This window comes from Anas platyrhynchos, chromosome W, assembly GCF_047663525.1.
Source record: "Anas platyrhynchos isolate ZD024472 breed Pekin duck chromosome W, IASCAAS_PekinDuck_T2T, whole genome shotgun sequence".
NCBI lineage: Eukaryota > Metazoa > Chordata > Aves > Anseriformes > Anatidae > Anas > Anas platyrhynchos.
In genome coordinates this window covers 8,618,901-8,638,136 of record NC_092620.1, presented here as the reverse complement: position 1 = coordinate 8,638,136, position 19,236 = coordinate 8,618,901, and the positions used below count along the sequence as shown (strand labels likewise).

The 19,236-nt window shown below is 41.5% G+C and overlaps 1 protein-coding gene across 2 annotated transcripts in view; it reads left to right on the top strand.

The window, feature by feature from the left end:
* Positions 1-19,236, top strand: part of LOC101794833 (uncharacterized) — a 228,103-nt gene that overhangs the window by 195,753 nt on the left and 13,114 nt on the right. For both annotated transcript variants that reach the window (XM_072030618.1, XM_072030619.1), the window contains exons 44-57: positions 1,262-1,306; positions 1,772-1,819; positions 3,727-3,840; positions 5,457-5,510; positions 8,165-8,218; positions 9,045-9,098; positions 10,301-10,354; positions 11,683-11,736; positions 12,545-12,598; positions 13,677-13,730; positions 14,402-14,446; positions 15,394-15,447; positions 16,446-16,499; positions 17,836-17,889. In XM_072030618.1, the coding sequence (XP_071886719.1) occupies positions 1,262-1,306; positions 1,772-1,819; positions 3,727-3,840; positions 5,457-5,510; positions 8,165-8,218; positions 9,045-9,098; positions 10,301-10,354; positions 11,683-11,736; positions 12,545-12,598; positions 13,677-13,730; positions 14,402-14,446; positions 15,394-15,447; positions 16,446-16,499; positions 17,836-17,889 (792 nt within the window). The remainder of the gene's footprint in view (positions 1-1,261; positions 1,307-1,771; positions 1,820-3,726; positions 3,841-5,456; positions 5,511-8,164; positions 8,219-9,044; positions 9,099-10,300; positions 10,355-11,682; positions 11,737-12,544; positions 12,599-13,676; positions 13,731-14,401; positions 14,447-15,393; positions 15,448-16,445; positions 16,500-17,835; positions 17,890-19,236) is intronic.

The window sequence follows — 19,236 nt, the reverse complement described above, 5'->3', positions numbered from 1 at the left end:
AAACTTTTTTGTATGATGTTAAAATAGTTAGAAGGTATTTTGTATGTAGTTTAAGATAATCAACAGCAGTGGATCTTGGTTGTGCTGGAGTAGTTACGCAGTAGCTTGATAGAGGAATTTAGCTGAGAATGATTTTGGGAAATCTCACCCAGTCCAACTGAAAATGCCACTGCAAACTATTTCTGTCACTATCTGGACGAGAACCAACTGTCCTGTTCAAGAGATTCAGTTCCCCATATGAGTATTACTTTATGCTAAGATTCAAAAAAAAACAAAACAAAAAACAAAAAACAACAACAACGACAACAAAAAAATGTTGTTTGTTTGTTTAACAAATTAATGACTTGCTAATTCCAGGAAAGAGATTCCCATTGGGGGTCCTCTTCCAAACCACGATTTCTTGCATCTTAAATTGTAAGGGTGCTGTTCATTTCTTTATCTTCATCTCATGAAAACCTACAAAAATACTCTCCCCATCCAAGGCAGAGCGAAGGCAGAGCGGAGGGGCAGATGCTGAGCTCTGCTCTCTGGGGTCAGCGACAGGACCCGAGGGAATGGCATGGAGCTGGGACAGGGGAGGGTCAGGCTGGGGGTTAGGGAAAGGTTCTGCACCCAGAGGTGGTTGGGCACTGGGACCAAGCCTGCTAGATTTCAATAAGTGTTTGGACAACGCTCTCAGATACATGGTCTGATTTTTGTGTGGTCCTGTGTGAAGCCAGGTGATGGATAGTATGATCCTTGTGGATCCCTTCCAATTCTGGTTATTCTATTTTAAAAAATGTGGAGGAAAAAAAATATAAAAGGCTTACTGCTATTTCAGGTACAAGGTACATGCAAAGAAGGGCCACAATTTTTCATTTTACAACTGTCTTCAGGGATTTAAAGCTTCATCCTTCACACTACTGCAGTTCGTAGTGTTTCCTGGGACCAGAAGACATGCCACAGCAATTTCAGTTGTTGTGTGGCTAAGATGAACTTGACCTGGTCATACTGTAGATAAGTGAGATTTAGGATGAAGTGCAAAGAAGTGATTAAGAAATGGGGGAAAAAAAAAAAAAAAAAAAAAAAGGAGAAGGAGAGAGAACACTTTTAAAGTTGTAAGTAGTAGTTAAAAGATTTGACTGTGTGCCACATTCAAAGAGCAGTGGTGCTTGGTGGCAGAAAGCAGTAATATATGTTAGCCCAGAGCAGTCAGCAGAGTGTGGGAGCAACCAGGGGGTTAGTGTGTGATTTCAAGATTTGTTTTTCTCTTGACTTGTAGGGTCTACCTGGAAATCCAGGGGAAAGAGGACCTCCTGGAAAACCAGTACGTAACTTCACTTCTATGTTACATCCCCAAAAGATGTCCTACTGTTGTTCTGTTCTCTGTTTTATCTCAGTTTGCACCTGTATATGTCACCTCAAGTCCAGTTCAGTGCTTTTTCCTTGATGCTCTTCTCAGGAAAAATACTAAAAACCATTAAAGTGTTAAGGTGAAAATATCTGTGATGGTTTTTGAACAGTATGTAAATAACTGGATGGCCTGCATGCAAATAAAAGACAAAATTTTAAAGCCAATTTTTTAACACTACTCTGCAGTACAATATGCAAGAACATGAGCAAGAATGCAAAGAGCTCAACTCATCTCAGACATGGTGAAGTATATTGATAATGTAAAGGAGCATGTATGGTCTTGGCCCAAATTGAAGCCAGGCCTTAGGCACATTCAGGAAAATTTCTTACTTTGATGCCTTTTAAAGTTGCCTGAGATAATTAATTTCTCATTCCACAGGGTTCCCCACCCCTGCTCTCTCCAGAGGACATCAATCTCTTAGTAAAGGTAATCAGCATTTGAGCATGGTGGGGGTTTATGCTTGGTTCAAACCTGACTAACCTCCTGTGATGGAGTGTCAAGAGTTTTAAGTTCCTTAAAACACTCTACCAGAGGTTGAAAATTCCTTGAAAATTGCTTGCATTGCTGTTGGGACACACAAGAATGTGTTGGAGATCAAAATCCAGTGCTTTCTCACAATCCCCAGTAGTGACGTGGCCTACAAAGACATTTGTAATGTGGTGTGTGTTGCAAATGCTCTGAGACTTTTCCAGCTCTTTGACAGGCCTATACCTCCACAGAGAAATAAATACTGTCAAGAAGTATTACCTAAAGCAGGAAATGGAAATCACTGTAATCAAATGGCTGATGTTTCATGTACACCTGCAACAGTGACTAGAGTAGGTTTGAACTGTGGGTGCGAAGTCAATTTGCATGGCGCGCCTAAGAGTATGCAGGTAATTAACCCCAGCTGCACTCGTGTTTCAAAAGGGGCCATCTGTCTGTCTGCTTTTACTCTCCATGTAGACCGTTGCCTGGGAAATGAGTCAGTACTTGATAGATGCTGACTGCAAAATCTTTAAAGATTTACATGGGCTGAGTTGGGGGATTTTTAAGCAGGCTTGGGAAATAGCACGTAATCCTTTCTTATTGATTAAAAGAAACCTTATTTTATTTTATTTATTTTATTTTTTACTAACTCTATTAACAAAAAGAACTTTTTAAGATTGCTGCTGTGAAATACCTTCATTGAAGAGCTCTCTTTCTTTGAGTATTTTTCTGGAGAATTCACTGTATTGCAATGTTTAGGATTTCTGATCAGGACAATAGCAACGGAGTGCTTGTGGAGTATGGGATGTCATTATGATATTCCTATGTTTTCATCCTTTGATTATGCTGATTAGGTCAACGCACCTGTACACCCTGCATATTTGTTCTGTTTGGTGCTTTTTTACTCCACATTGGTGCAGTTTACATAGAGCAGCACTTAAGATCCCAGATGAAATTAAAGCTCTGTCGTTCTGGGTGTCTCTCAAGCTCTTTTTTTTTTTTTTTTTTTTTTTTTTAAGTAGACCAATATGCATGAAGGAACTGAGGTTTAAAAGGACATTTTCCCTCACAATTTCACAAGGATCTCTGATGGAGCTGGGAGCTGTACCAAGCAGACCTGAAGTCCTGTCTGCTGGGCTATGCTCTCTCTTGTAACCAGGTTTCACTCCGCTTTTGCTGAAGGGAGTCTATCTTTGAAATGGAAATGCCATCCACATGGTATTTCATTCCTTAAGGGTAGTAGAAATGTGAAGACTACAGAGATAATCCTTCAAAGAGTTTTTGAAGGAGGGAGGTTGTAATTCTCCATGACAGAATTAGGCCAGGACACTGTGATATTCACTTGGTCATCATGAACTGCAGCAGATGAATTCTCCTTGGCCAGACTAGTTTCTGAATAGTTTCCTTTGTGGCACTCCTCTTTCTGGCACTGTGCTGCAAAGGGGTTTTCACTAGCAGTCTGCCCCCTTAACAGTAACTCAAGTCTTTCCAACTGGTGTAGAGTCACAGCTTACAAGTCTTGTAGCTTCAAAACAAAGCTCTTCTTGGTAGTGTTGCTTTGTGGCTGCCTGATCTCCTCATTTCCTCAGTTGCTTGACCTTTCATGATCAGTTAGTTGCCCATTTATGATAGGAAACTTCCCATGGGAGCCTGTGTGATCTCAGCAGCTGACCCTCACTGTCCTCCACACTAACCTTACTTCAATTCTGTATGTTAAAATAATCCAGATCATCCCCAACGTGGTCAAAATGCAAAGGCCTACAGGTTATGCTAGCTTTACACTTCTGCATTCATACTGGGTGTCTGCAGGTTGTACTGGATGTCTTCAGTCTGTTTCTAATTTATTTATTAATGTTTTCTTGTAGGATGTGTGCACTGAGTGCCCTCCTGGCCCACCAGGACTACCAGGCATTCCAGGCTTCAAAGGTGATAAAGGTCTCCGAGGACCACCAGGTAGAGATGGCCAGGATGGGAAAATGGTAAGAAAGCTAGGGAAATGGTCATTCCTTGGATGTGGTTTAACCCGTTTTTTCTTACAATATTTTTACATGGTTTATATTTTTTTTTCAGTGATAATGTACTGAGTCTGTTGTAGATATCTGTGAAGTCAATGGACTGGATTTCAGTTGCTGCTGTGTCTGTAGATAGGCCAAGGCCATCTCTGCTTATGGTGACATAAGTATCCTTGGCTTTTTCTGTACTAGAAGGACCTAAATAGTAGCACTTACTTTTTCTTTTCTTTTTTTCTTTTTTTCTTTTTTTCTTTTTTTCTTTTTTTCCTTTTGGCAGGTTTTGAGCCTTGTAAAATGCATGGGAGCATGGGAGCTGAAGTGGTTGAAGTGTTCCACAATTCTGTAATTCAGAGCTTAGAGCTCTGGACCTGCTGGGTCCTAGAACACTAAAAAATTTAAGAGCTGCAAAGTAACTTTTTTCCTGCACACCATTTACTCTGTGGGAGATACCAAATCATAGAATCATTCAGGTTGGAAAAAATCTCAAAGATCATCTGGTCCAACCCGTAACCTAGCAGGCATAGGTTGTGCTCATAGATCAGAAGGAGAAATAACAGTGGTGTGTAAGAAGGAAATAGAGAGCAGTGACTGAGCAGTGAGCAGAGTCCACTGCTGGTAGGTCCATGATCATTATGTGGATTTTCTGTGGTTACAAGGATATCTGATGGAAAGTGTTACAAGTAGCTGCAGTTTAAGAGACACAAATTTTGCAGAGGTCTTGAAATAAAGGAAGGGGGTTAAGGATTTTTAATAAATAACACATATTGAAATTAATCCCTTAAGCTCTTCAGTAGACTGTCAGAGTGAGTAGACTGTCAGGGTGAGAGGAAAAGTGATGATTCTCTACTATCCAGAGATCCTGTATTATTCATATCTCATATCAAAGGCTCTTCTAATGTTCTCAGTTTCAGTTTTCCTCCATCCATCATGCTAGTGGATCTCTATGCTTCTATTAAGTGGATGTAAGCGAATGAAAAAGTTTGAGGTCTAACTGAGAATTTGGCCCATCTATCCACTGATGCATCCCATTTGAACTGCAAGAAGGAATTTGGGAGAGGAAAATACAGTCCTTACTGTCCCAGGAAAACAATCGCTCCTGTAAAAAAACCACATGGAGAAAGTCTTTATTCTAATTAATCATCATCTTGACCATACTGTACCATGGGGATCCCAGCAAGAGAGGTTCAAGGCTTACTCAGAAAGGAGATTCCCTTGTAATTAATCCTTGCCTGGTACTATTGTTATGATTTCCACCTGAGGTCTTGTGTTTTCAGCAGTGGCCAAGGCTGTTACCAATGGACATATACAGTACAACCACAAATATTTCCTAAGGTGTAGTTTGTCTGGGAAAGACCCATGTACAGTGTTAGACATTGTTGTGTGTTAACCCACAGGGATATGTGCTGACAAATCTGTCTAAAGCCATACTGAAGCATTGGCCCCAACTGAGGGGCAAATGCTGATATGCTCTGCCTGCCCTCCTGATTGGGAGAAAAAAAAAAAAAAAACAACAAGCAAACAAACAAACAAAAATAAAACAGAACAAAACACTAGTATTTACCTCTACCTCTTCTGCATTGCAGGGAAATGCTGGTCCCAGAGGTCCTGCAGGCCCACCTGGGCTGGATGGTCCAAAGGTTGGTTCATTTTCTTTAGTTGTCTAAGCAGAATCTTTCTGTGATTAGTTAGTGCTCTGGGTGACACAGGATCTTGGTGGCACCCATCCCTGTGTAAAGGGGTAGGACTGACCTTTTGGGTGAGCCCTGTACTGGCGATTCACTGTAGTACTACAGGCACATAAAACTGTACAGCTCTCCACATGAACACTTCTTCATTTAACTACGGCCATCTGCCATCCCTCTGTCCACAAAAACAAGCCAACAGACAAACAAAAAATAAAACAGAAGAATTCTGATTGATTCTTGAATGAATTTCATTTCATTGTAATTTTAATGAGAGAAAGACCTTAGAGTAAATGTGAATCCATATCAGGTGAGGAAGAAATTAAAACCTTAGCAGTAGTCCCTCTGAATGATCCTCTCCAGTATGAATTCCATATGCTTGAATCCCTTTAAATTAAAGGGTGACTCAATGGGCTGCTGGACTCCAAATACTCTATCTTTCACGGTTGCTTTTTCCACAGACTCTGAATATTCCCTGAAATACGCTGTAGGAAGAATCACTTGTTTCGTCTCTATGTTTCTGCCTCATGGACATAGGCCAACATCGAACACAATGTCTGTAGGATTAAAATAATGTCACATTTCCAGTGTTTCCCATTAATAGTTCTGTCATCAGTCTGCTCATAATGCCAGTGCCTGGTCAGAGTCAAAACCCTTACAGCTATGTAATGTGAAACAAATCAAAACAAATTAATGGAGAGAGAGATAAGGCATGAGAACCACAGTTCCCTCTATACTTTCCTGCATCCTTACCTACTGTCTAAAACAGCTTCTGCTATTTTAACATCTTTGTATTTGCGTTTATTAGAATGTAGGAAAAGCTAATAAAGATTCATATATATTAACTTTATGTCTTGCAATTAAAAGTATATTGGGGGTGAACAGTAGAGTCTCAAAAGCAAATATGAGGTTGGTCAAAATGACAGTACATGAAATTTTCAAAAGAATTAGCACCCCATAAAGACAATAACTGGCAGAAAACCCATGCAGCCTGAGGCATACCTCATCTGCTGCTTTATTGAGTGCTATGGAAAAGTGTAGGTCAGGGTAGCAAGACTGGATCATAGAATCATAGTATGGTTTGGTTGGAAGATCACCTAATTCCAACCCCCCTGCCATGGGCAGGGACACCTCATGCCAGATCAGGTTGCCCTAAGCCCCATCCAGCCTGGCCTTGAGCACCTCCAGGGATGGGGCATCCACAGCTTCTCTGGGCAGCATGTACCAGTGCCTCACCGCTCTCTGAGTGTAGAATTTCTTCCTTACATCTAATCTACATCTACCCTCTTTTAGTTTAAAGCCATTCCCCCTTGCCCTATCACTTCACTCCCTGACAGAGACCCTCCCCAGCTTTTCTGTAGCCCTCTAGTAGGAAGGCCTCTGTAAGGTCTCCCTGGAGCCTTCGCTTCTCCAGGCTGAACAACCCCAACTCCCTTTCCAGAGTCTCTCTACAGCTTCTGAGATTGTTTAGCTGAAATAGTAAGACCAATTTTAAACTGTACATGTACAGAATATAAAGTTAAATATTTGATAAATAGTCTAATTTCATTCATTTAGAATATCAATTATTTGATTTTATATTCTGCACATATACAGTTTAATATTAAGTAAAATAGCAAATTCACAGAGTTGGTAAATGGTAAGAGAAAATACTGTAAAACTTTTGAGAAGGTTGCGAAGACATAACTGTCATTGTGACTTTTTCCATATATATGAGAAGGCTCCTAGTGGGGGAAGACCCATAGAGCACTTTTGAAAATGCAGTAAGTTGTCCTTTCCCACATCATGTAAACTGGTACAAGGTCCCATTCTGAAATTGAGTCGTGAAACTGCAGATCTTTGCTCATGAGCTGCTTCATGCCTTCTGGCAATATGAATTAGGCCTATTTTAGTTGATAAATAGCAGTTCTCCTTTCCCCACTTGTCTCCTAGCTCTCATGTAATGAACCAGAGTATCATTTCAATGGTCTGCAATTCATTAGTATCCTGTACATTGTTCAGCTCATAATTTGTATCCCTATCATCTAGGCATTTTTTGCTTTGTGAGATTTATCTTGTCTAACTGTAAACATTGATATTACGGACATCTACTTTTGAGTTTGTTGCCTCCATTCTGTTGTCATGAGGACAGAGAGAGAAATGGGGAGAGAGAGGCACTTTATGGGCGTTCATTTTCTGACTGCACCTTAGAAATGTTGGTTTTGTTGCTGTTGTCCCTGAAGGGAGAGGAGATTGGTAGCTCATATTGTGGGTGCCTTCTTTGGACTAGATGATGCCTTACCAAAATCCCATTTAGTACATCGCCTAACAACCTGTCTATTTTTAAGGATGTGTCTGTCCTCTTCACGTCCCTGAGACTATATATAAATATATATATATATAAAAGACTACACTGGGTCTGTTCAAAGACCATTTTCCCAGATATTCCTAGCTCCAACATTTGTAGAGAAAATCTAGGGCAGAATTTAAGAGGAGAGCAAGCAGGGCTCCGTTCTTATTTTTGTGTTTTATGAGCAAATGTCCAAGTGCTTTATGAAATAGGTCAAAAAGCTGACACAACACTGAATCTAAAGCGACCTTCGTTTACTTTTTTTTTTTTTCATTATCAGGGTGCTAAAGGAGACCGTGGTACAACTGGGGATGCAGGAGAAAAAGGAGAACAGGTAAAAATTGAGTATGCTTTTCAACAGTATCATCACTGTCACTCCTTCTTCATCAATAGCTGCTATAATGCTGGTAGAGGAACCAGAGACAGAAGAGGAAGATGGGAGCTCTCCATCGCTGCTAAACCTCAGATGGACTTCCCTTCCCCTCTCCAGCAAAACATTTCCCTGTCTTGTTTTGGTGGATTCCCAAATGATTCCCAGATGATCCTCACCTCTATATTGGATACATTTGGTTCCCTAGAGTAACCAACTTCTGGTCATTTCCTCAGCTAATTTCTAGATGAGATCCAGGCAACTATGTGTCTCTGGGCTGAAAAAGCTAGTGCTGCTGTTTATCTTGGAAGATGAGTTTAAGGATGGCCTCTTTTAGGAGGGATTGAGATGCCACAGGAAAGACAATAGTCTAAATTGGAGCAAACTTTTACACTTTTTTTGCCAAGGGCTGAGTCAGTAGTTGAAAGTGCAAATCAGCACATCTTCAATAAGATCTGTAGGATATTTTAAACAGCATCGATTTCCAGCCTGGTTTTGTGCTTTGTCCAGTCCCACAATGTTTGCTCTCACCTCCTGTTAACATACCATGAAATACACATTAGAGAAAGTACACCCTGAATGTAACTGTATTTATTTCTGAAGTGCATGTTTTGGAAACTAAGGCTTTGATTTTAAAAGCCGTGGTTCATTATTTCCTTATAACTAGTTCCCTGTGACCTGTCTCATTTTGATTTTACCTCCCAGTGCCCAATGACCAATGAACTTATATACAATTAGAAACGTGGACAATGTATAAAATCTCTCCCTTTTGTTTTTGTTTTTTTTTCAGGGTCACCCAGGGATGCCTGGCTTCGCAGGGGCTCCTGGAACTCCTGGTCCTCCTGTAAGTTCTTCTGTTGCAAAGCAGATGGTCTGGTATTTTCCTTACTAATAAAGGTAGTTGCAGCAAGGAACATTCTCACCTGTCTGCATTGCATTTGCCTTTTCCAGTGGGTTCCTAATGGTCCCCTGAGTGTCATAGAATTCCCTGCTCATGATAATTGCTATTTAATACATCAGCCACTTTTCATTGATTGCTTCAACTCACTCTGTAAATGGATGCTAAGCTTCACTCACTCTCTTTACACAAGGCAATGATCATGAAAACCCTTCCACAGAGACTATTTAGTAGTATGCACATAGGTGTTTCCTTATAAGCAGAGTAAGTTGTCAGTCTGGAACCAGCAGATCTAACAGTGGGTTTGATTCTCAGTTTTATGCAGTAGTACAAGACTAGATTTTTCTCCAGTTTTTGTATCCTGTGGTTTACTTCTGAATTAAGAGGCCTTTTACATGTGTCCTATTCCATCACAGTCCTTTTCATTTCTTGTTCTACTCTCTCCACAAATACAATGATTCTTCATTGTATTTATAAAGGCATAATACTGGGGTGTCATTGCAGAATCAAGGCTGGAATAACTTGTCTTTCATGCTTGTGATATTGCACTTAAACTCTCCAAGAGCAGGGAGTTTTCCTGAGGATCAGGCTTTTCTTTCCAACCCTTTTCTTTTTGCCCATAGTCATCACTACGCATATTGCTGCTTGCAGAGTAGTGGGGCTCTGCCATGCTAAGGGTATGCAGCCTTTGTCTTTTCTGTGGATCAGCACAGTCTCTTCAAAGCTAAACTTACATTGTAACACCTAAAGAACAGGAGGTACCAGAAAAAAGGATTGGATTAAAATTCTGTTTTCAGATGGTAGCAGTGCCTAGAGCCTGCTGAATGCTTTGCCACCAGGACAATACATGGACCCTGTTTGAGGGTCATTTGCAGTCCTGCAAGCTCATCTTAAGAAGCAGTTTTTTAGTGAAAAATAAAACTGATCCTGTCAAAGGAGAATAAATCGTGATGTTTCCCTAGACATTTTTTTCCTGCAACTTTTACTGTGCCTTTTTCCTCTTTCATTTACTTGTAGTTCCAGGGTGGTAGGGATTGCAATCACAAATATACAAAATGTGTTAATTGTTCATTTAATTATTCATGTTGTTTCTGCTTTTTTTGTTGTTGTTGTTTGTTTGTTTGTTTGTTTTGTTTTGTTTTGTTTAGGGACCAGATGGGGCACCGGGACCAATAGGACCAGCAGGAAACCCAGGAGACATAGTAAGCTCTATGCTCTGTGTTACACCACTAGCCTTACCTAGACTTAGCTCTGTGAAGTAAAGCTGAGCTGGAACTGATCTTATGTCCTTTGAAAGCTCCCCAGATTATTCAATCTGAAACACTTCTACACCTGCAAGTAGGACACACACAAATAGCAGCAGTTCCTGAAGTTTTGTTTACTCACCAAAAGGAACTCCAAATTAGCCAGAGAGAAAATCCAGTCCATGGGACCTCTTTGCAGCACCCTTGGCCTACCATCTAAGGAGGTTTTTGTACCTCTCATCTATCTGTACTTGCTATGAACATCTTGTAGCCACTATAATAGGATGAGTTAATCTGTTAGGATGGCTCATGACCCAGGATAACACCTGAATTGTGCCTGGGGATTGTCAGAACAAACCAGCACCATTTTGAAGAATGCCATAGCACAGACTGCTCAGATCCCAGGCCCTTAGACCATTCCCTGGCACCACTGAAAATATGAGTACAGATGTAAACTTCAAGAAGTCCATGAAGAATTTTTCTACTGCTGTTTTATTTGAAGGGTGTTCAGATGCTGTTTTATGGTAATGCATCACAAAACCCTGGGAGAGATGGGTAATCTGATGGCAGTCTGATTAATGCTTACTTAAGTGTGAAAAGGAAAAATGAACCATCCTGGAGTAATGCATGATTTAGGACTGTGTAATTCTGTGATTAATTTCTACAGCAAGGTTTCCTAATCAGCAAGACACCTTTTGCACATCTGTTCAGTCTGAACTTCATCATAAGGGACCAGTAATGGTCTTTCTGGTTGTGAAATCAGTGAGCGCTCCCAGCAGAGAGCACAGAGACTACATGGACTTCCCTTTTTAAAAGCAGGTTAAAGCAGAAATAATTTGAAGGACATTGGATACTTTTGTCAGTCCTGTAGAAAAAGACAGGGTTTCTTTCTTGGGACAGTCAATGAGGCACTTCTCATAACTGCTGATTCAGTAGATATAAAATATAGGCCTTCTATTTTCTGGCTGAACACTTCATGCAAGAAGCACTCAGTGTTAAATATAATTAAACTGCAGAAAAAAATACTAGTGATTCTAGTGGTTTCTCCATCTGTAACAACTTATAATTAATATTGGATGTTTTGCTTTAAAAGAAAACTTTCCAATTTATGCAGGAATGAACTCAAGGAAACCTATATATAGGTTTATACCTGTATATGGTATGATGTGAGCTGCAAGACCAGATTTTCACAGTGGTCCCTTGTCAAATGCAGCATTTAATGGTTCTTCATCTGAGAAACATCTGCATGACTTGTCTGAACCACGGTGTTTCTGCTTTCTTTCCAGGGTAAAGATGGTCCTCCAGGTCCACAGGGCCCACCAGGTGTGCCAGGACTTCCAGTGAGTGCCATTCAGCTCCTTCTCCCTCAGTACATTTAACTGTTTATAAGCACAGGTGACATTTCTGGGGTGCTTTGAATGCTGTGTGTGGTCTTTAAAGGGTACCTACCATATTGGTGCTGTGTTTGATCCAGGACACAATGAGCACTGTTTTTGATCACTTTAAATCTAAGTGTTTATTACCAATGTGAAACAGGCCTGTTCCTCATCTGCCTCCTCGTTCTTTGGCATAAATACTCTTATGTAGAGCAGGAAAATCACCTAATAGCTCCCGTATGAGGACATGAGGATTCATAGCCTGGAATACCATCTTCATCTCAGTCCATAGTTAAAATAATTCCTTTGCACTTGCTTAAGATCAAGTGCATCTTGGGCATAAACACTTCTCTTCTGGAAAATATATTAGTACGATACTTTATTTTGGCTTTTATGCCTAATAGAGATAGGGACAGAACTATTTCCAGTGCAAAGCAGTCTAGTTAATTGAAGATAATGCTGTTATAATGATTTATAACAACTGTTTTTAGAATCTTGTTTTAAGGCTGTTGGCATACTTACCTTGCTGAAAAGGAGGAAGCCCCATAGAACTGCCATATGGAAAAGGGAAACAGTTTGTGCTGCTATAGTGGTGTGGCAAGGGCAGGTTTATGGCTGAACTGTAGAAATATCAGACTTTTTGGAGGGCTAGACAAACTTAAGTAATGCCACAATGGAACAGGCTTGCTATTGTGAGTTTTCACACTGACAAAGAATTTCCAATTTATTCTATAAACTTCTTTTTATCCTCTGCTTTGCATTTCATTAACAGGGCATTGCTGGGAATGATGGCAAAGATGGCAAGCCAGGATCTCTTGGGGAACCGGTAATGTAATTTAAAGCTGTTTCACTCAGGCAATCATGAACGACATCCAGTTATTGCTTTTGGAGCTGCCTATCTATGGACTCCTCAGTGGGGGCAGGGAATCTTGGCACATCTTTTTTTTAACACCATAAGGACTATATTGTCTTGATCAATTTATAACTTTCATGTACGAGCAATCTTGAAAAGAAACTGGGTTCTTTTACTTTTACAGCTGCCATAAATACTCTAAAACCTAGTGATTCCACCTTTCCAACTACTGCAAATATTGCAGATAAGGGAGGTTGTGCATTAAACTTGGGGATCCAATTTTTAGGGAGAAGATTATTGGGTGTAAAAAATTTAGAGGAGTTGTCTTTAAAGAACCCTTTTCTGGGTTGCTCTCTGACAGTTCTGTTATCCAGAATTAAGAGGTTTGTATTTGTTGTTCTCTACTTAGTCTACACCTGCATTTATTGAGGGGGGGTGGGGAGGGGGAAAGAGACATAAAGCTGTAAGCCAAAAGGAAATGCTGATATATCAGAGAAAGGGAGATGTTAATAAATTAGAAGATGAATATAATTCCTTGCAACTGTATTTGTTAGAAGAATGTGCTTGCAGAATCTGGAGTTTCCATCCTCTTTGCCAAATGGTACTTAGTGCTTCTGTAAGGAGCCAGGTCCCCAGTCATTTAGGGGAACCGATAAGTGGAGCAGTGCTTGTCACAAAAGCTGTAGACAGCTGTGTGCTTGCATCAGAACACATGGTTTCTGTGTGCAGATAATGATTTTATATGTGCTGACTAGGTATTGCTGCAGTTGTGTGCATTACCCCTCTGAAATAAAAACACTGTAAATTTACAACAGTCCAAAGGTGTAAGTGCCTTTGAAATTCAAAGGGTGTGCTCATGACAGTGATCGACATGTGTGGGAATGTCTCTGTCACTGCTGTCCTTGCACACTCAGGCACAGACACAGCTGGAGAAACCTCAGGCAATCACAATTCTCAGCGTTACACCTAAGGGTATGAGTGGGGAGAATTTTGAACAGCAGAGGGATGGACCTGAGAGCCTTGTTAACATGAACATGATTGTTTCCCATAGGGAAAACCTGGAGAACCAGGGCTCCCAGGCCAGGAGGGTGCCAGAGGCTTACCGGTAGGTAATTCTTCTGTATTATAGATGGGAAGCTTCTGTCAGACAGCTGACAACCCTTACTGATGTGATCAGGTGTGAGTGACATGGACAAAGGTATTGGGTGCACCCTCAGCAAGTTTGCAACCAAGCTGTGTGATGTGGTTGATGTGCTGGAGGGAAGGGATGCCATCCAGAGGGATCTGGACAGGCTAAAGAGGTGGGCCTGTGCAAAACTAATGAAGTTCAACAAGGCTAAGTGCAAGGTCCTACACTTGGGTGAGGGTAATTTAAAGGAGATTGGGTTCCTCACCTAGAGTTTAAAGCAGATAACCTCATGACACCCCTTCTACCAGACACCTGGACATACCTGTAGCCCTTGTGCTCTCTTATGTGTCCTGAAAGGAAGGAAATGATGAAATTAAGAGCTAAATGATTTTTTGGGCTGGTCATACTATGAATACATACCCTATAGTCTTGGTCTTGCAGCCTAAGGAGCTGTGGAAAGGACTTTTATCTCCCCGAGACATTGTTCTACCTAATAGCTGCCTAAAACATGGCAGCTCCATGTTGACCAATCCCTTGTAATCACATGAAAACTGGGAAAGTTATTAAGTGCACATTCTAGATAGAACATTGTCATTCTTCCATGTGGTATGGTAATGGGCGATGGTTTATTTCATTCTCTTTTGCAGGGTTTCAAAGGACAGAGAGGAGACACGGGTCCCCCAGGTCCCCGGGTAAGCAACATGCACTGCATGCATCGTGGTCTTCTGGAGAAAGGTTTTATGAATTGAAGTTGACCTTTCTAGGGCTATACGTGAAAATGATGGCGGGCCTGCATTTAACGTGGCTGTTTTCAAACATAACTCCACAGCCTAAAATCACAGCAGCTGTTTTCATTCCCTCTGCTGAAGTTCTACTGCTGGGTAAGGCAAGGCAGCTGGTAGATCTGAGCTCTCTAATGATAGTCCTTTGAGATAGTCCTTTGTGAGCAATATTCACAGGATGCCTCCATACTGTATCCTGCTGGTACAAATGCTGACATACAAGTTGAGGAAAGCTACTGCATCCATTGGATGAGAATCAGCTCTCCTCCAGAAGTGCCTAAGTCATGCAGAGTAAGATAAGAAACGAACATACAGAAATGAGAATAGAAATGTTTCTAGCCATTTGGCTTACTTGCCTGTGCCTCAAGAAGCCCAAAACTCAAGTCCTGCATAAGAACTTGGTCTCTCTGTTCTGAGCAATGCAGTACAAAATGCTCCCTAGTGTAGAAAGTGGAAAACAAAACTGAACTTCTTTCTGCCTCAGTAATTCTGATTTTCCATGGGGAAAGAAAATGCTTTGCTTAGAGGAGCTTAGCTGAGCAATCCACTGCTAGAGCTCCTCATCCCTTCTTCCTTACGATAGTTTCTGTACCATTAATAGTTTGGTGGTTTTCAGTCACTGCAGTAGCAGTAACAAATCTGCTAGGAGCAGCGCCTGATGCATCACTTTCAGAAGACGCTTCCAAGTTATTTTTGTAATCTGTGTGACATGTATGATGTACAAGGCTCTTAATGGCTTTAAAAAGTCATCACTGAGCTCAGCCCGATATTGCAGAAACCCCATACCACTTGCAGAGGTGTTGCTGGCCTGTCATTGACCTTGAGCTGATATCCCTTTCTTTTTTGCTGAATTGCAGGGGGAACCAGGTGCGACAGGTCCTGCTGGGCGCGAGGGACCACCAGGGAAGGATGTAAGTGTACTATTTTGAGCAGCCATTAATCTTCTTCCTGACAAATGAAAAATTTCATTCACAGTGACCCCTCCCTAAAAACAACCGCAGAAATTGCAATAAAGGGCGAATTACCGCAGCAGTGCACAGGAAATGATTTGTGCAAAGCTCATTAAGGTAACGAGGAATTTGAGAGCCTTTATCACCACTCGGCTGCTGACACTTAAATGTCAGGTATATCTTTGGAAAAGCAGAGAGATCTGTGTTGTTTAAATCCCAGGCTCTACTGTGTAGCTGTGGACCTGCTTTCTGCCACTCCTCCCTGAGCTGTGCTTCGCTCTGCAGGTCCCACTGGGCCAGGTTCCGTCACGCTTCTCCTGCAAAAGCTGTACCTTACTGCACACATAGCTTAACCAAAATCTATATAATACTCGTGGAATGAGACGCTGCTGCTCGGAGGAAAGAGAGATGGTACGAACAGATCCTCTGACATTATTAACGTCAAATGCAGTCACATAACAAAGTCTCTGGAGAGCATAACTGAAGAAGGATCCTGCAGCAGCTGCTGAGCAATGTACCAGGTGGCTGATACGCCATTGCTGTGGGATTTGGGGAAGTGGTTTCTCATTTGCACCCCCCTAGTATCACTGGAAGACTGTTGTGCTGTAAATGGTACCCTACAAAGTAAAATGGAAGGTAGACCTAGGGAAACCCCTCAGAGAATACAGAAGCAGGTTGCTCAGGAGAGAACAATGTAGTCCGGTCCCTGAGGAGTCCAGCTTCAAAATCAGCTGATGCTAATGGGTTCTGCGTGTAATCAGACTGCATTTGGTGATAAATGTTTACACTTCAGAAGAGTGGTCTTCCACTACCTGGAAGGAGGTAGTGAAGGTTTTCTTTAATGTTGTTTTTCCCTAATACACAAACAATGTAATTTAATAGGAATATTTTTAAATGATGTTTTGCTTGCCTCCCTGTCAGGTATTTCCCACTCACCAGAATACTTTTCTTCATTTCAGGGCGATACCGGTCCCATAGGGCCACAGGGTCCTCGAGGACTCAGAGGGCAGCCGGTGAGTTTTCTCTCCTGACAAGCAGTTTCTGGAGATACACTGGGTTTACTGGGGATGTTCTGCATCCCAGACCTCTGGTTTGGAAGAATGCTATGCAAAATCAGGGTGATGTTTGATAAAACACTACCTTTTTTTGGGAAAAAAATAAATAAATCAGAAGTATATTGCTGGAAACCAATGAGAACTAATAGGAGCGCAAAGTATTGTTGGTTTCTGACTTTGGTGGGAAAGTTTAATGATTTCTGCCAGGACTGCAGTGTCAGACATGCTCATATTCCAGACCTGCCCCTGACATATCACTTCTTACAGAGCCTCAGAATATGGTTTTCAAAAGTAGACACTAACTGCAGGTGCCCTGTTTGAGATATTTGGGGTCCATGTGACACCATTCATTTTTGTCATGCTCTTTTCTGACAAAAAAGCATAATTTCAAGAAAAAGATTTATGTAATTGAACACATGTAGAGTTTTATTACATCTTCAGCGGAGAAATGGCAATTTAGTTGACATTTCAGAAAGTGTCATTTGGGATGTCTGAGAAATTACTTTTATTAATTTAACAGGCACTTCAATTCTCTTAAAACCCAGAGCTTTCCAAATTTGGATTCAGGTCTCAGTCACTGAAACTGGGCATATCTTTATTATTTTGCAATAAGAGTGATTTCTTTTCCTTCTGGGAAGACATGCTAGTGAAACAAATTCTGTAACATGTTCCGTATCTGGGCAAAATGCTGATTCAGCCAGCAATGCCAGGAGCTGGAATGGCAGGTCCCTTGAAGCTAGGAGGGTAGGGGGTTAGATTAGACTGTAGGAACATATGGAGAGCTCCTCTGTCTGCCTTGTAATTTATCTCATTATTCCTGGACTGCTGGCATTAGTCATTAATGTGTTGTGCCCCTTCACAACAGTAGTAACGAATAAAAAGGTTTGAGGAGAAGAAAATTACCATCCCAAGCCATGTTCTTCTTTGGAGAAGAGCTACCTGGGTTTTTATATGTTGGAGGGCAAAGTATCAGTTTCTCTTCTTTTTTTTTCCTCTGCTTTGTTTCTTGATTAATAGTAAGCACGAGGTATGATTCTGAATATTGCCAGTAAAAAGGCTGGTCTTTATGGTCAACTTGAATGCAATAACTTTTTATCCTGTGATGGGGTTAGCCATGCACTCAGGCATGCAGAAGTTGTGGGGTTGACTGAAAATAGGAAATCCTTACTCTGTAATCTCCCAAAGGAGGAGGTTGGACGATGTTAGTGAAATCCCTGCTGGCATAGCAGCATGTGGATATTTTTATTGATTGTGGTATATGTTACTTCACTAAACTTTTTTCCTTTTCATCTAGGGCAAGAATGGATTGCCTGGATCTGCAGGAGAGCCTGGCCCAGCAGGTAACCCAGTAAGTATAACAAAGTTCCCTTTGCAGCAAGCAGTTACATCAAGGAGAGGTGACGGATGAAGTATAGATGGAGTGGGTTATGTATAGCAGATTATAAGTTGCTTTGTCCGAAGGTAGAGGTCAGTGACCTGAAAATCGTTGCCTGGCCACAACATCAGAGGAGTTTTGGCTATATTCCTGAGCTGCAAGCTGGGTCATCTTTTTATTTTTATATTTTTTAATCAGCAAATCTGTTCACAGAAAAAAAAAGGAAATGATCGATTACCTGGTATGGAGGAAAGATTGGCATGCCTCGTCTTTACAAGTTGATTTAATTTTGCCAAGCAGAGCCTGTGTAGCCAGCAGAGAGTTGTCACAGGGAAGGGGACGGCCTCGGGGAGTTGGCAGGCTGCCGTGGAGGAACAGCAGCAGTAGAGAAATTCTCCCCAGGCACTTGGGAAAAGAGCAGGCAGTGGGCAGTAAACCAAGATCATGGAGCAGAATGAATCCCCCGGGGGCATCCTGTGTGTGGAAGAACAACGTGGTAATGAAGGGCTGTAAGGAGGACAGAAAGCAGTTGTTTTTTCCCTGTTCTTCTGCTGCAAATTGTTCAGGATTCAGCAAACCCATGCAAATGAACCTTTGTGCCCACCAGCACCTATTGCAGTGCAGGGCTTTTCCTTCTCTTTGACCACCTAGACATTACAGCTCATTGGGATGGTAAATTCAGACAGAAACAAAAGGCATAGGAATCTGAAAAAATAATTGTAGTGGGACTTTGCTCACCTTTGTGGCACTCAGCCCTTGCAATACCATACAGCAACCTCAGCCTTGCCACTAACTTGTGCCCTGAGCACGTTTTGCTTTGCTGCTCGGATGTCTTCTCTCATGAGGCTGCAGAGAAGCAAACAGCTTTGTGCATGGGGAGATGACAACATGCAGGTGGGGTTTGGGTGGTGCAGTCTGCCAGCCTTTCCACAGACAATAATCCTCTGCTTTTTTTGTCTTTGCCACAGTCTCTTTTTGACTTGCTGGGACCACTGCCATTGCCTCTTACCCCATAGATCTTCGCTCTTGCCCTTTCAACCTCCATTTCTTCTTATCGTGTCAACCCCTCCTCCCAATTCTTACTGCTTTTTGGCTTTCTCGGTTGCTCCCCATGTGTTTTCCAAGGTTGCTGTGGTTCTGGAATGCTCTGTGAGTGCCAAACAGGGGTTAGATTTTAATCATCATCATGTTATCACATTACCTACCTAGACAGTCAGCTGGTGACCCAGGGTCTCACCAGGCCGCTTCCTGAACAAACACAGAACTAAAGCAGCCTCTGCTCCAGAGGATTTACAGTCCAAAAATAACATAAGAGATTGA